This window comes from Muntiacus reevesi, chromosome 22 (assembly GCF_963930625.1).
Source record: "Muntiacus reevesi chromosome 22, mMunRee1.1, whole genome shotgun sequence".
In the NCBI taxonomy this organism is placed as follows: domain Eukaryota; kingdom Metazoa; phylum Chordata; class Mammalia; order Artiodactyla; family Cervidae; genus Muntiacus; species Muntiacus reevesi.
In genome coordinates this window covers 20,408,590-20,422,664 of record NC_089270.1, presented here as the reverse complement: position 1 = coordinate 20,422,664, position 14,075 = coordinate 20,408,590, and the positions used below count along the sequence as shown (strand labels likewise).

The window sequence follows — 14,075 nt, the reverse complement described above, 5'->3', positions numbered from 1 at the left end:
CAGGGATTTTCCATCTCCCTTAAGCACATGCTTTGGATGTAGGTGGTTAACACTCTTTATCTTTGTTTAAAAAGATTTTTATTTTTATTTCACCCCTCTTGAAAGATAATTTCTCTGGATTTGTAAGTCAAGTTTGTTGGTTATTTTCTCTCGAAATTTTAAGATATTATTCCATTGCATTCTGGTTGCTATGGTTGCTGTTGAGATGTCAACTGAAAGTATAATTTTTACTCCTTTATGTGCAAACTGTTACTTCTCTTCGATAGCTTTTAAAACTTTCTCTTAGTTTTGGTTCTGCACCATATTATAATAGCCAACATCCAAGATAGCCTCAGTGATCCCCTTCTCCAGGTATTCAGAGCTGACCTTTCTCACAGTGAATCAGGCTGGCCCCATGTGGCCAACGGAAGACAGAGGGAAGTGCCAATGTGACTCTGAGTCTTGGAAGGCAGTGTAGCTATTCCTAGGTCTCTCAAATGACTCATCCTGGGGAAAGCCAGAACCAATGCCTTGAGGACGTTTAATCCAGAAGAGAAAGATTCATATAGAAAAGAACTAAGGTCCCCAACTAACAGGCAACACTAGTTTGCCAGCCAGAGGAGTGAGTCACCTTGAATGCAGATCCTCTAGCCTGAGTCAAGCCTCCAGGTGACTGTGGCCCCAGTCAACACTTGACAGAAACTTCCTGAGAGACCCTAAGTCAGAACCACCCAGTTGAACCACTCCCAAACTCCTGATCCGCAAAAAATGTGAGAGTTCAACCAGGATTCTTGTTAAATTTTGGAGTGATCTGTTATGCAAAAGCAGAATCTACAATAAATACAATTTGTCTCCGTTGGAATTTGTTGGACTTCTTTTACCTGAATCGTCTTTTTTATTTTAAATAATTTCTGGAAAATTCTCAGCCATTATTTCTTTAAGTACTTTTCTCTCATTCTCTATATTTTTATCTTGGATTCCAACTGAACATTTTAAGAACTTCTCAATCTATTCTCCAAGTCTCTTCATTTCTGTTATTTCCCATCTTTTTTGAGCCTCTATGCTTTATTCTGAAATTTTATCTTTCAATTCACTGATTTTTCTCTTTACTTGTAAATCATCTACTATTTAACCTTTCTATTTTTCAAACTGATGTATAATTTATAAGCAATAAAATGTACAGATTTGGGGAGTACAATTCATTGAATTTTGATGCAGATTATGGTCTTGTAACCACAACCACTATATGGTCAAGAGACAGACATTCCCATTATCTCAGAAATTTCCCTCCTGCCCTTCTGCAGTCAAATGATCCTCCCAGAGGCTACCATTGTATTAATTTCTACCATATATTCTACAACTTTAATAAATGTAATCATAAAGAGGCTAGTGGAGGCTAGTCTTCTGTATCTGTCTTCTTTTTGCTCAACAATGATTTTTAAAATTTATTCATGTTGTTACCTATACTAATTCATTGTTGAAAAGTTGAAAGTGAAAGTCACTCAGTTGTGTCCAACTCTTTGCGACTTCATGGACTATGCAGTCCATGGAATTCTCCAGGCCAGAATAGTGAAGTGGGTAGCCTTTCCCTTCTCCAGGGGATCTGCCCAACCCAGGGATAGAACCCAGGTCTCTGAGCCACAAGGGAAAATGAAAGTGAAAGAAAGTGAAGTCGCTCAGTCATGTCTGACTCTTTGCGACCCCAGGGACTGTAGCCTACCAGGCTCCGCCGTCCATGGGATTCTCCAGGCAAGAGTACTGGAGTGGGTTGCCATTTCCTTCTCCAGGAGTTCTTCCCAACCCATGGATTGAACCTAGATCTCCTGCATTGTAGGCAGACGCTTTACCATCTCAGCCACCAGGGAAGTCGAGCCACAAGGAAGTCCATACTAGTTCATTGCTTTGTACTATTGAGAAGAGTTTGGTTAATGAATGCGCTACTATACATTTATACATTCAATTGGTGATGATTATTGTGGCTCTTTCTGATTTGGGACTTTCAGGAAAAAGCTGTTATGAACATTCTTGTCCAAAATTTTTGATACATTATTTCAATTTTTTTGGATAAATACCAAGGAGTGAAATTTCTTCCAAGGAATAGAATTTCTTGTCATAGAAAAGGTGTATGTTTGACTCGATGAGAAACTGACAAACTATTCTTTAAACAATTTTCTAATTTTGTTTTCCTACTAGAAATTTAGGAAAATTTCCTCACCAACACTTAGTATTGTCAATCTTAAAAATTATAGGTATTCTAGTGGGTGTGAAATGGCACATCCTTATAGTTTTAATTTGCTTTTCCTAATGAATATTGATATTACTTATTGACCATTGTTATGTCTTCCCTTATAATTTTTCAAGATCTTTGATCATTTTTTACAAATTGGATTGTCTTTTATTATTGAGTTTTTTATATTTCCAGATATAAGTCCTTTGTCATGTAATGATACATTGCAAGTATTTTCCACCAGTTTGTGGTATGACTATTCATTTTCTTAACAATGTATTTTGATGTTGAGAATGTTTTAATTTTGATGAAACCTAATTATTAAGGACTACATGATTGTGACCCATCCCCCCAAATTTGTATGTTGAAACCCTAATCCTCAGTGTGATAGTATCTGAGGGTACAGCCCTTGGGAGCTAATTAGGTCATGAGGTGAAATCCTCATGAAGGAACTAGTAGCTCTGTAAGAAGAGACAGAAGAGAGCACACTCTCTCTCTCTCTCTCTCTCTCTCTCTCTCTCTCTCTCTCTCTCTCTCTTCCTCTCCTCCATGCAAAGAAGAGAGAGGACAGTTGTCTATAAGCCAGGAAGTTGGCCTTGATCACATATCAGATCAGTCAACACCATGACCTTGAACTTCCCAGCCTCCAGAACTAAATAAATTGTTGTTTAAGCCACCCACTCTATGCTATTTGTGTTCTAAGAAATCTCTAACTATTCCATGTTGTAAAGATATCACTTTATGGTTACGTTTACTTCCGGAAGCTTTATGGGTCCATGATCTAGCTTGATTTAATTTTTTTATATAATGTAAAGTGAAAGTCAAGTTCCTTTTCTGTTGCCATGTATATCCAATTGTTTCTGCAATACTTGTTGAGAAAACTAGCCTTTCATCCTTTTCCAAAAATCATTTAACTATATATGTCTATTTCTGGACTTTATTCTGTTAGATTAAGCCATTTGTCCTTACACTGTTATCATACTGCTTTGATTACTACAGCTTTATAGTGAGCTTTAGAGTATCATCAGTTATTATAAATTCCTCTTCTATTCTTCTTTTTTCAAAGTGCTTATTGACTTTCCTAAATTGCAATTTTTTGTAAATTTTAGAATAAATATCTCTATTTCTAAAAATGGTTGTTCCACTTTTTATTGCAATGGCCTTAAATATGTAGATCAATTGGAGGAGACTGAACATCTTATCAACTATGGAGTTATACAATTTATGAACATAGTGTATTTTACCATTAGCTAGTTTTCTGTCAACAAAATTTTGTATTTTTCAATGTAGGGGTCTTACACATTAAATGTATTCAATAATTTTTGATATTACAAATGGCATTTTAATTTCATTCTTGAATATTTACTGCTAGCACATAAAAATTATTTAATAAATTTTTATTTGTATATTGACTTTGTACCTGTAATCCTGCTTAATTTATTTTTCCTTTCCAGAATTTGTTGGTAGATTCTTCATGCTTTTCTACATAAACAATCATGTTGTCTTCAAGAAGAAGATAGCTTCTTCCTTCCTAATTTTTGACCTTTCAATTCTTTTTTGTGTTTCATTTATTTTGCTAAGATCTGTTACAATGCTGAAAAAACTGGTGAAAGAAAATGATCTTGTTTTGTTTACAATCTAAATAGAAAATATTCAATATTTCACTGTTAGATACAATGTTAACTAAAGGTTTATCCTCCATATCTTATACGACAAGGAGTGATCTGAAATGAACAGCTGTATTAATGTGGATTTCACCCAGTGTTGTCCCTTTTTTCCAAAGTTTGAATGTCTATTTCTTGTTGGTCTCTAATGTTTTCACACACTTCTATACATGTATCATAATTAACCTCAGCAAGATTAGTCCAGTGCAAGCTATTCTACCATTAATGAAAATTCCATTTAATATTTAATTTCAATTATGATATTCTGAATTTCTTAATAGAAGTTTTATTTGCTATTTTTTTTCTAAACACGTTAGATCTTTTTTGAGAGGTTCTGTTCCTTACTCATTTGTTAGTTCCTCTCTTACTTTTAAAAGACTTAGACACATTTGTTTTACATTTTGTATCTGATTACTTCAATTTATCAGACTCATACACTCCTGTGAAATAATGCTCCTGGCACCTTATTGCCTCACACATATTTTTATTTTATTTTATTGGCATGAGTTTATATTCCCTGGAAGTTCATCTCTGGGAATTCTCTGTATCTTAAACTGAGAGAACATTCTTCCAGAGAGAATATACTTTGATTCCTGGAAACTTGGTCATGTTACCAACATGGCTCCCTTTTCATTTAAAGTTTTGCTTGGGCATTCCCATCCTGAAAGACTGGGCACCCAAAACTCCATGAAAGCCAGCCTATGGCCAAGTATTCTTAGAGGAGACTCTTTGGTTCCTCTACCAAAAGCCCAATAATGAGAAAAGCATGTCTTCTTGCATGTACTCTGAGAAATTTAATTTCCCCTCTACTTTCTGTTTATCTGAGAGCACAATCTGTATGATCCCTGGCTCTGGACAATGTTCTCTGATTCAACTTCCCACATTGCCCAGGTCCAAAGCTTGGTCTCCTGTTCCCGGAGGGTACAGCAACTAAAATAAAACCTCTCTAGGCCACCTAGGATTGCTGGGTAACCACAAGACAGGAGATTCAGTGTTTGAGTTCCACCCCTCACTACTGCCCAAGCTTGGTTCTCAGCCTCAGGGGAATCCAAATGTTGTCTTATAAACTCAGCCATGCATATAATACTGCTTTTCATGTTTCTTCCAGTCTTGAGACTTTTTGTAGTAAGAGAATTTCAGCATATTATATCTAGCTTAATATACAGGTAGAAATGGAAATATTCAACACTTACTTTTTAATCTCTAAAAGCTTTAGTTATTACTCTTCATTTGGCTGGTTGGTAAATGAGTTAGCTGGATGGATTACGATGGCTACAGAAGAGATGCTTATAGACCTCTATACCTACAAAAGCAGAATATGATACCCGATTTCTTAAAAACAGCTATTAAAAAAGAATGAATTTAATGGATAATCGGCATCCCTCATGATGATTCTCCTTCTAGAATATTCCAAAAGGCTTCTCTAAAGAGTTGTAAGAGGCATAGCCAATGAAGGAATTGTGAAGAAGACAAGTAATCAAGGCCTTGAGTTAGTACCTCATCAGTTCTCAAAGCTGTCTTTCATAGATAAAGTAAAGCTTAAACGGAAAACATTTCTTGGAAATTAGCCAGATTTCACAGGAAAAAACTTACCTCACTCCTTTCCTATGGAGAGAAATCACTTAGCAACTACACATAATAAATTTAATTCCTAAGGCTAAACTGCACCCTATAATATGTGGATGATAAAATCTATCTCATCAATTGTTAAACATATTAATGGCAAAATGTCCAACACAGTAGCTTTATACATTAAGTGGTAGCTATTATTAATGTTCTGATTTGAGAAACTTTTAATATCTTTGTAATATCTTTAAAATCTTTGTAAATGCTAAGTTCAGGCATGGTTTAATGTCCTTGAGCTCTTGACAAGATGGACCCAGTTAAAATCAGCCCGGGTTCCCCCTCCTAATGGGGTTGCCTGCTGAGGTTCAAAAATGCCTGTTTTCTCCTCAATTATGACCATCCAGTTCTGCTATCTGGAAGAGGAAATGGCTACCCACTCCAGTATTCTTGCCTTAAAAATTCCCACGGACAGAAGAACCTGGTGGGCTACAGTTCCTGGGGTTGCAAAGAGCCAGACATGACTAAGCGACTGAGCATGCAGTTCTCTTATAGTTTTGTACCTAAAGCAGTTTCCATGAATGGCAGCATTTTTTTCTGTCTTGAGACATGCTAAGGGCTTCATGTTAGGCATTGTATCCATTACAAAGATGCATGACAAGGAAAGTCTCTATACCCAAGGGACCTATAGAATCAGACCTTGTGTTCTGATTCTCAACCCTGCTTGACCTTAGAATCATTTAAAAATATATTTTTTAAACTACCAACATTCATATGCATATCTTTTCTCTTTCTTCAGACAGTAGCTATCTTGGGACAGAAGCCATACTATCTTCTTTTCTTATTCCTCACAGCCAATCCTTCTATGTAGCAGAAATTTATTAAAACTTATTTAAAATCATTATATAAAAATGCTAATGACATACAGATGGCCAAGAGGCACATGAAAAGATGCACAATACCACTAATCATTAGAGAAATGCAAATCACACTATAATGAAGTATCATCTCACACTGGTCAGAATGGTCACCGTCAAAAAAATCTACAAACAATAAATGCTGGAGAGGGTGTGGAGGAAAGGGAACCCTCTTACACTATCGGCGGGATTGTATATTGGTACAGCCACTATGGATAACAGTATGAAGATTCCTTAAAAAACTAAAACAGACCTATTATATGATCAAACAATCCCACTCCTGGGCATATATCTGAAGAAAACCATAATTCAAAAAGATACATGTACACCAATGTTCATTGCAGTGGTACTGACAGTATTCAGGACATGGAAGCAACCTAAATGGCCATCAACGGAGGAATGAATAAAGAAGGTGTGGTACATGCATACGATGGAATATAACTTCGCCATATAAAAGGACAAAATAAAGCCATTGGCAGTGATATGGATGGACCTACTGATTGTCATGCTGAGTGAAGTAAATCAGAGAAAGAAAAATATCACATTATATTGCTTGTATGTTGACTCTAAAGAAACAGTACAAATAAATCTATTTACAAAACAGAAGCTTAGTCAAAGATGTAGAAAAAACACATGATTACCAGGGCAGGAAGCAGGGGAGGGATAAAATGGGAGATTGGGATTGACAGATGAAAAAAGTAGTGAAAGCTTTAGCTGCTCAGTCATCTTTGTCCATGGAATTCTCCAGGCAAGAATACTGGAGTGGGTAGCCATTCCCTTCTCCAGGGGAACTTCCTGACCCAGGGATCGAACTCAGGTCTCCTACATTGCAGGCAGATTCTTTATCATCTGAGCCACCAGGGAAGCCCATACCAACTACTATATGTGGAATAGGTAACTAATAAGAACCTACTGAACAGCACAGGGAACTTTATTCAACACTCTGTAATGACTTACACAGGAACAAAATCTAAAAAGAGTAGATATATGTGTGTGTATAACTGACTCACTTTGCTATACAGTAGAAATTAATGCAACATTGTAAATCAACTATAGTCCAATAAAAAATTTAAGAATGCTAACAAACATTAAAATGGTAACATTTTATGCTAACATTAATATGCTAACAAAATCCAATTTGAACACAATTCTATTATCTGAATCCTAGTTGGGGGTGGGGGGCGGTTTGAAACATTCAATTCCTAAGCTAGAAAGAATGTACTTGTAACATCGCTCCCTGTGTTAAGTATGCTGATTTAAAAGGCCATGTCTTGCAAAGTAAAAATAACAAGTGAAGCAAAATTAAAAAATAATTGATTGCAAAAATGGTACTGATGCACCTATCTGCGATGCAGGAAGAGGGAACCAACTGGAGGACACAGCGGGGGGGGGGGGGGGAAGAAAAGGGTGGGACAAACTGAGAAACTAGTATTTGAAACATACACATGGTAATGTGCTAAGCAGAGGGCTAGTGGGAAGCTGGTATATACCACAGGGAGCTCAGCCTGACGCCCTGTGTCAACTCAGAGAAGTGGGAACGGCTGGGGCACAGGGGGCGGAGTGGGAGAGTGACTCCAGATGGAGGGATATATGTATACTTATGACTGATTCACATTGTTGTATGGCAGAAACCACAACAAAACATTGTAAACAATTATCCACCAATTAAACACAAACATTTTTTTAATTTAAAAGTTTAAAGAAAGAGAGAATTGCAACTACAGCACAACTTTACGTTTAGAAATATCTCACAGGATAAGAATTTGTCTTACCAATTTAAGATAGCCCTCAGCATCTAGAATTAAGTTTTCTGGTTTCAGGTCTCTGTAGATAATACCTAGTCGATGCAGGTAATCGAATGCTTCTGTCACACAAGCAACACAGAACTTGGAGGTGGGTTCATCAAAGCTGCCTCTGCAATGAAACCATTTTCCTTTTTAATACTCTAGATATCCTTGTTGCAGATTCTAGGTGTCAATTATCATATTTATTTCATATATCATATGAACTATGATATATTTATCATATCATATTTCATATATTTCATATCATATATATTTATGCAATATAAATGTTTTATAAGGCATTAGCACTAAAAAGTACTTCATAGCGCCAATGAATCAGATCATAAAGAAATTTAAGTGAATGCTTGATGCCAACAAGAATCACTTTACTAAAATTTACTAAAATTAAAGTGTCTACATGCAAACAATTGTTTCTGGTAATCACATCTGAACAAACAAAATGGAAAGGATAAGAAAACAAGACTTTTTAAAGACATCTCTGGAAAACTCTGGAGAAAATGCAACTATTTCAATGGAGAGGTTGAACCAGACTACTGCACTTGATTGCTTGACTAAAATGATTCCAGTGTTCATTTCCACTTCCTGTTGTATACTTTGTAACATAACCCATGTAGAAACAGGGTCATAACTCTTACCTCTTTGGTGCACCTTGATGATACCAGAGCTGCCCTGTGTCAGCACTGTGTGTAGGTTTACACGCTAAATTATTAAAATGTGGTGGTGATTTGCTGCATGGTATCATAGAAAGCTATTACACTTTGGCTTCCCCTGTGGCTCAGATGGTAAAGAATCCACCTGCAATGTGGAAGACATGGATTTGATCCCTGGGTTGGGAAGATCCCCTGGAGGAGGTCATGGAAAACCACTCCAGTATTCTTGCCTGGAGAATCCCCATGGACAGAGGAGCCTGGTGGGCTACAGTCCATGGGGCCGCAGAGTTGGACATGACTGAAGTGACTAAGGACAGCACATGATAGAAAGCTGTGGCTTTGGAATGAGAGAAACCAGCTTCAAGTCCTGCTTCTTCCCCTTATTGAATCCTCAGGCAAGTTGTTCGGCTATTCTGACCCTCAGATACCTGTCTTAAAATGAGTTTACTACTGACTTAACAAGGCTGTTTTATGGATATGGCAAAGTGCCTAAGGGGTACTAAGAACTACCACCCCTAAATAGACTTAGATATTCTAAAAAGATTTGCCTGTTAAAGCAATGATGGGAGATGCAGATGCTTCTGTAGGTATAATGCAAGTCTCCTCAACCCATCCAGGCTTACCTCATTCTTATCCATCCATCAATATGTTCCTAGTACAACAGATAAATCTCTGCTTGGATGCTCAAAAGTCTGTTATGACTTAGGTATGTGATTTTCAACCATGAATGCACATTAGTATTGCCTGAAAGGCAGCTAAAAATCATTTTCTGGCCCTATTGCAGATGAACCAAATAAAAGTCTTTGGCATCAGGGCACAGCATTTTTACTTTGTTAAAGCTCCCATGAGATTGTGATGTGAAGCCAGGGTTGGGAACCGTTGGCCCAGGGAATGCTGCCTAAATGTCTGACCTGGCGTTAACCTCCACAACCTAATGCAAAGCTACCTCTTCTGTCGTCCTGTTTTCTATTCAAACTTTGCTCTCACTCAGCAAGTAAAAGACCTAATCTTACTCCAACTTTCCTGGTTCTTAAATCAGTTCTCTTCCTCACTGTCTTTCCAAATTTTGCCTTTATAGTTTAGCTCAAGGCCTTTCACGGCCATCATATTTTTCTCTCTCCTCTATTCTGAGCTCAGTGCCCACAACACTTATTGGACATTTAGTTATGAATTGCCAACCTCTTCATCATATTTATTTTTCATGTAAATAATGAAATGTTTGAAATTGTACATTACATTATCTCCCAAAATATAACCCAAACTCACTGGAGGAAAACGTAATGTGGTTTTAGGTTAGAAAAGTGTAGATTAATGTTTAGAAAACTCCCATACCGTCAACTAGGAAGCCTTGTATGTAGGTGGAGCTCAGTGAACACCTATGATTTTGATTGTGTGGAAATCACTCCTTCTGTGAAGCTGAATCTTTGCAGACATGTCACTCTGCTTTTCAGCCCCAACTTCACCAAGCCCCACCCCTATTGTCATCTCCCTTCTCAAGATTCAGAGTCAGTAACATCTGGATGTATACTCTGCCTCATATTAAACATGTGATATGGATGGTTGACACTCTAAACCTGGGCATCTTTAATCTCTAATAGGAGAATGACAGTGACTACTGGTACAGGGGGCCTATTACATGATTACTACGTTAGTTCATAAAATATCACTATTACTACTTTTTATCAATTTGTTCTTAGATCCATTTCTCTTTTTTAAGACATTTTTTTAAGATTCTTTATACGGACCATTTTTTAAAAGTCTTTATTGAATCTGTTACAATATTGCTTCTGTTTCACACTTTGGGTTTTTTTTGGCCATGAGGCATCTGGGATCTTAGTTTCACAACCAGGGATTGAACCTGTGCCCCCTGACTTGGAAACCAAAATCTTAACCACTGGAGAGCCAAGGAAGTCCCTTAGACTCATTTCTTAATGACTTTCTTCATGTCTCTTTAAATGGTCATGAATACAGCATCCTTTAGGCCACTCAGACAAAAGTTATTACGTATAATTCTTTTTCATTACCTGTCTCTTAATATACTCCACAGCTCCCCACCTAAGCAGGCCTCCAGAAGCATGTATACATACTTATTGTCCTTGAAGGTGCGATATAATCTGTGAAAATAAAAGAAAAACACAATTATTATTAGAAATTCCATTTTAAAGCATCTTCAAGTTTGCTTAAAAGCGTCATCAATAACTTTTTGAAGGATGGTCCACATCTCCTTCCAAACATCTTACAAAGACACTGGATGCTCACTGAACACTCTGATCCTTCCTGCTCCCCTGGTTTCTCATCTGCTGACTCCCCTTCATGCTACCCACAGACTTTCTTAATCTCAGTTCCATGGTAATAAAAGTGTTATCCACCCTCAAGATCAAGCTCTGCGGCCACCTTCCTGATTAAGTAGCTCATTAACCCCCCTACAGCCTTCCCTTCCTCCCCGAATCCTGAGATCTCTGTATCGTCTCCTTTAAGATCTGCCTTGCATATCAGGTCTTCCCTTGTGGCTCAGCTGGTAAAGAATCCGCCTGCAATGTGGAAGGGGGGGTTCGATCTCAGGGTTGGAAAGATTCCATGGAGAAGGGAAAGGCTACCCACTCCAGTATTCTGGCCTGAAAAATTCCATGGAATATGCAGTCCATAGGGTTGCAGAGTCAGACACAACTGAGCGACTTTCACTTTCACTTTGCATGACAGTTACTCATGCCTGTTTTATGTCTTCTAGTTGGTATTAGGAAACAGACTCTAAGACAGAAATTTGTAAGTGGTCAGTTTAGTGGGGAATGCTCTTGGGACCAACACCCATGGGAAAGGAAGGAAGCAGACTTGGGCAGAGGGAGAGCTGGCCTGTGATTTTACAAAAGCCTCAGCTTTAAGGACCGGTACCATCACTGGATGCAGGACATACCTGGAGAAAGAGTGAGGGGCCAGGTGGGTCTCTTCACCTTAGAGCAATGACTGGCGAGGGAATTAGTCAGAGTCCCCAGCTGGCAAGATTCCCAGAAGTTGGAAGAATCACAGTCTCAATCCGGATGTGGGATGTGGGCAGGGTACCATATTACAATGCTGGGGGAAAGCAGTTTCTGGGTCTCACTCAAGAGATGCCCATGTCTCCCTAGCACCAGGCTAATGCAGACAGCAGGACAGCCGGACCACGTACACAGAAGTAATCTAGTCAGTGGTTCGGTTTGGGCTCTGGATCCAAGCTGCCTAGGCTTGAGTCCCTGACTAGCCATTCGTTAGCTAAGTGACATCAGTTTTTTCACTGCTCTTGTTAATGAGGAAAGTCATAACATTTATCTGTTTTATTATGAAGATCATAACAAATATATATATTCATTTGATTACATATTGATTGTATGTACTTATTTTATATATAAATATAAATGAATTACAAGACACATATAAATTATACAATGTAATGTAAATATGGCCTTCCTTGGTAGCTCAGCTGGTAAAGAATCTGCCAACAATGCAGGGGACCTGGGGTCAATCCCTGGGTTGGGAAAAACCCCTGGAGAAGGGAATGGCTACCCACTCCAGTATTTTTGCCTGAAGAACTCCATGGACAGAGGAGCCTGGCGGGCTACAGTCCATGGGACCACAGAGTTGGACATGACTGAGCAATGTACACTTTTACTTTCAATATAAATATAATAATAATATAATATACACTTTAAATATATTATATAAGATATATATTTTAAAATTTTGCTTAGAAGACTGCCTGGCACATGTTACTTTCTCAGTAATAAATGTTGTCATTAACATTTATTCTTAATATGATTATTGCCCTACTCTATGCCAGCTACTTTGCAAAGGGCAAGAAATGAAAAAATGAATAAAATCTAATCCATGCCCTGAAGCTGTTCATGATAGTTTTTAATGAATTATTGATTAAAAGAGGGGAGGAACACATAGTTTATATAAAAATAATTGCATGACTTTATTGCCAGTATTGCCTGGGTTGAGACTTTTTTTAATCTTGAAAAAATATGGGTCTGAGAATATGGATAGGCAGAAAGACTCTCTCAAGGCATTTGATCAAAAAGCATAAATTCTCCTCATTACAGAGGCACTTTACCTCACCCAGAAATCTCTGAAGCTGCACTCTAAGGGCATGAAGGCAGGTGTGAAAATATGTGTCTTAACTGGCCTACACCACCGACCCATGAACTCACAAGAGAGCCGTGGCTTAGAATATGTTTCTCTTCCAATCTCTGGTGATAGCTCCAGAAAGAACAGTACCTGTAGGGAAGTGTTTCTTTTGGCATCTGGCATTGCAAGGACCAGGCTCTCCTGGTGGTTCAGATGGTAAAGAATCTGCCTTCAATGCAGGAGACCCAGGTTTGATCCCTGGGTTGGGAAGATCCCCTGGAGAAGGAAATGGCAACCCACTCTAGTAGTCTTGCCTGGAGAATTCCATGGACAGAGGAGCCTGGCAGACTACAGTCCATCGGCTCGCAAAGAGTCAGACACCATTAAGCAACTAACAACAACTGCAGGGACCAGCTCCCTGGCAGCCTGAATGTGTCCAAATGCCACTTTTTGCAGAAATTCAACAGCAGCACGTCCCCTGAGGGGTTCTGAATGAATCCTTGCTTCCCAAATTCTGCATTAGGTCTGAATTAAATAAGCAATTCAATTTATTAAAACAATAATTTTATATTCACACACACACATACACACCAACACACACTTCCCTGAGGTTTACTCAAGAATAAAAAAATCTGGATTTTGACTTCAGTTCTCAAACTTCCAATATTTTATGTATTGTCGCTGTGACTAGGCTGGAGAATTCAGAGAAGGGCCTCCTCTTCCTCTTCCGTCCTCTTGCATAGAAGCACTCCAAAGAAGAGCCCAAGATGCTAAGATTCTGGGAACGAAACGCTCACTTACTTCACAATGAAAGGTGAGCATAGCTCTTCCAGGATCTTCTTTTCTGAGTAGACGTGCTCCTGCTGCTTCGTGTCAACGATATGCTTCTTCCTTATACACTTCATAGCAAAAGCAACATTCTCATTTTTCACCTTAACCTAGGGGAGAAGAGAACAAGCCCTCAAAATGAACTTACTAGGAAAGATCTGCAATATCTATGTAAAACATGTGAACCAGCAGGAGTTCAAATTCTTTCACAGTTAAATAGCATGGAAGCTTTTCACCACTTTATCCCTCTAGGAGCTGAGTTTTATCCAGGTGTACACACTTCCTTTTCTTTGTAATTTCCAAAAGAATTCACATAGTTGGAACATGGTTCTAGAATGTTT

General features: G+C 38.2%; 1 protein-coding gene across 2 annotated transcripts in view; it reads right to left on the bottom strand.

The window, feature by feature from the left end:
* PRKG2 (protein kinase cGMP-dependent 2) overlaps positions 1 to 14,075 on the bottom strand; it is a 99,703-nt gene that overhangs the window by 30,369 nt on the left and 55,259 nt on the right. For both annotated transcript variants that reach the window (XM_065914292.1, XM_065914293.1), the window contains exons 11-13: positions 13,708 to 13,844; positions 10,830 to 10,919; positions 8,123 to 8,264 (exon numbers count right to left, since the gene is read on the bottom strand). In XM_065914292.1, coding sequence (XP_065770364.1) covers positions 8,123 to 8,264; positions 10,830 to 10,919; positions 13,708 to 13,844 — 369 coding nt within the window. The remainder of the gene's footprint in view (positions 1 to 8,122; positions 8,265 to 10,829; positions 10,920 to 13,707; positions 13,845 to 14,075) is intronic.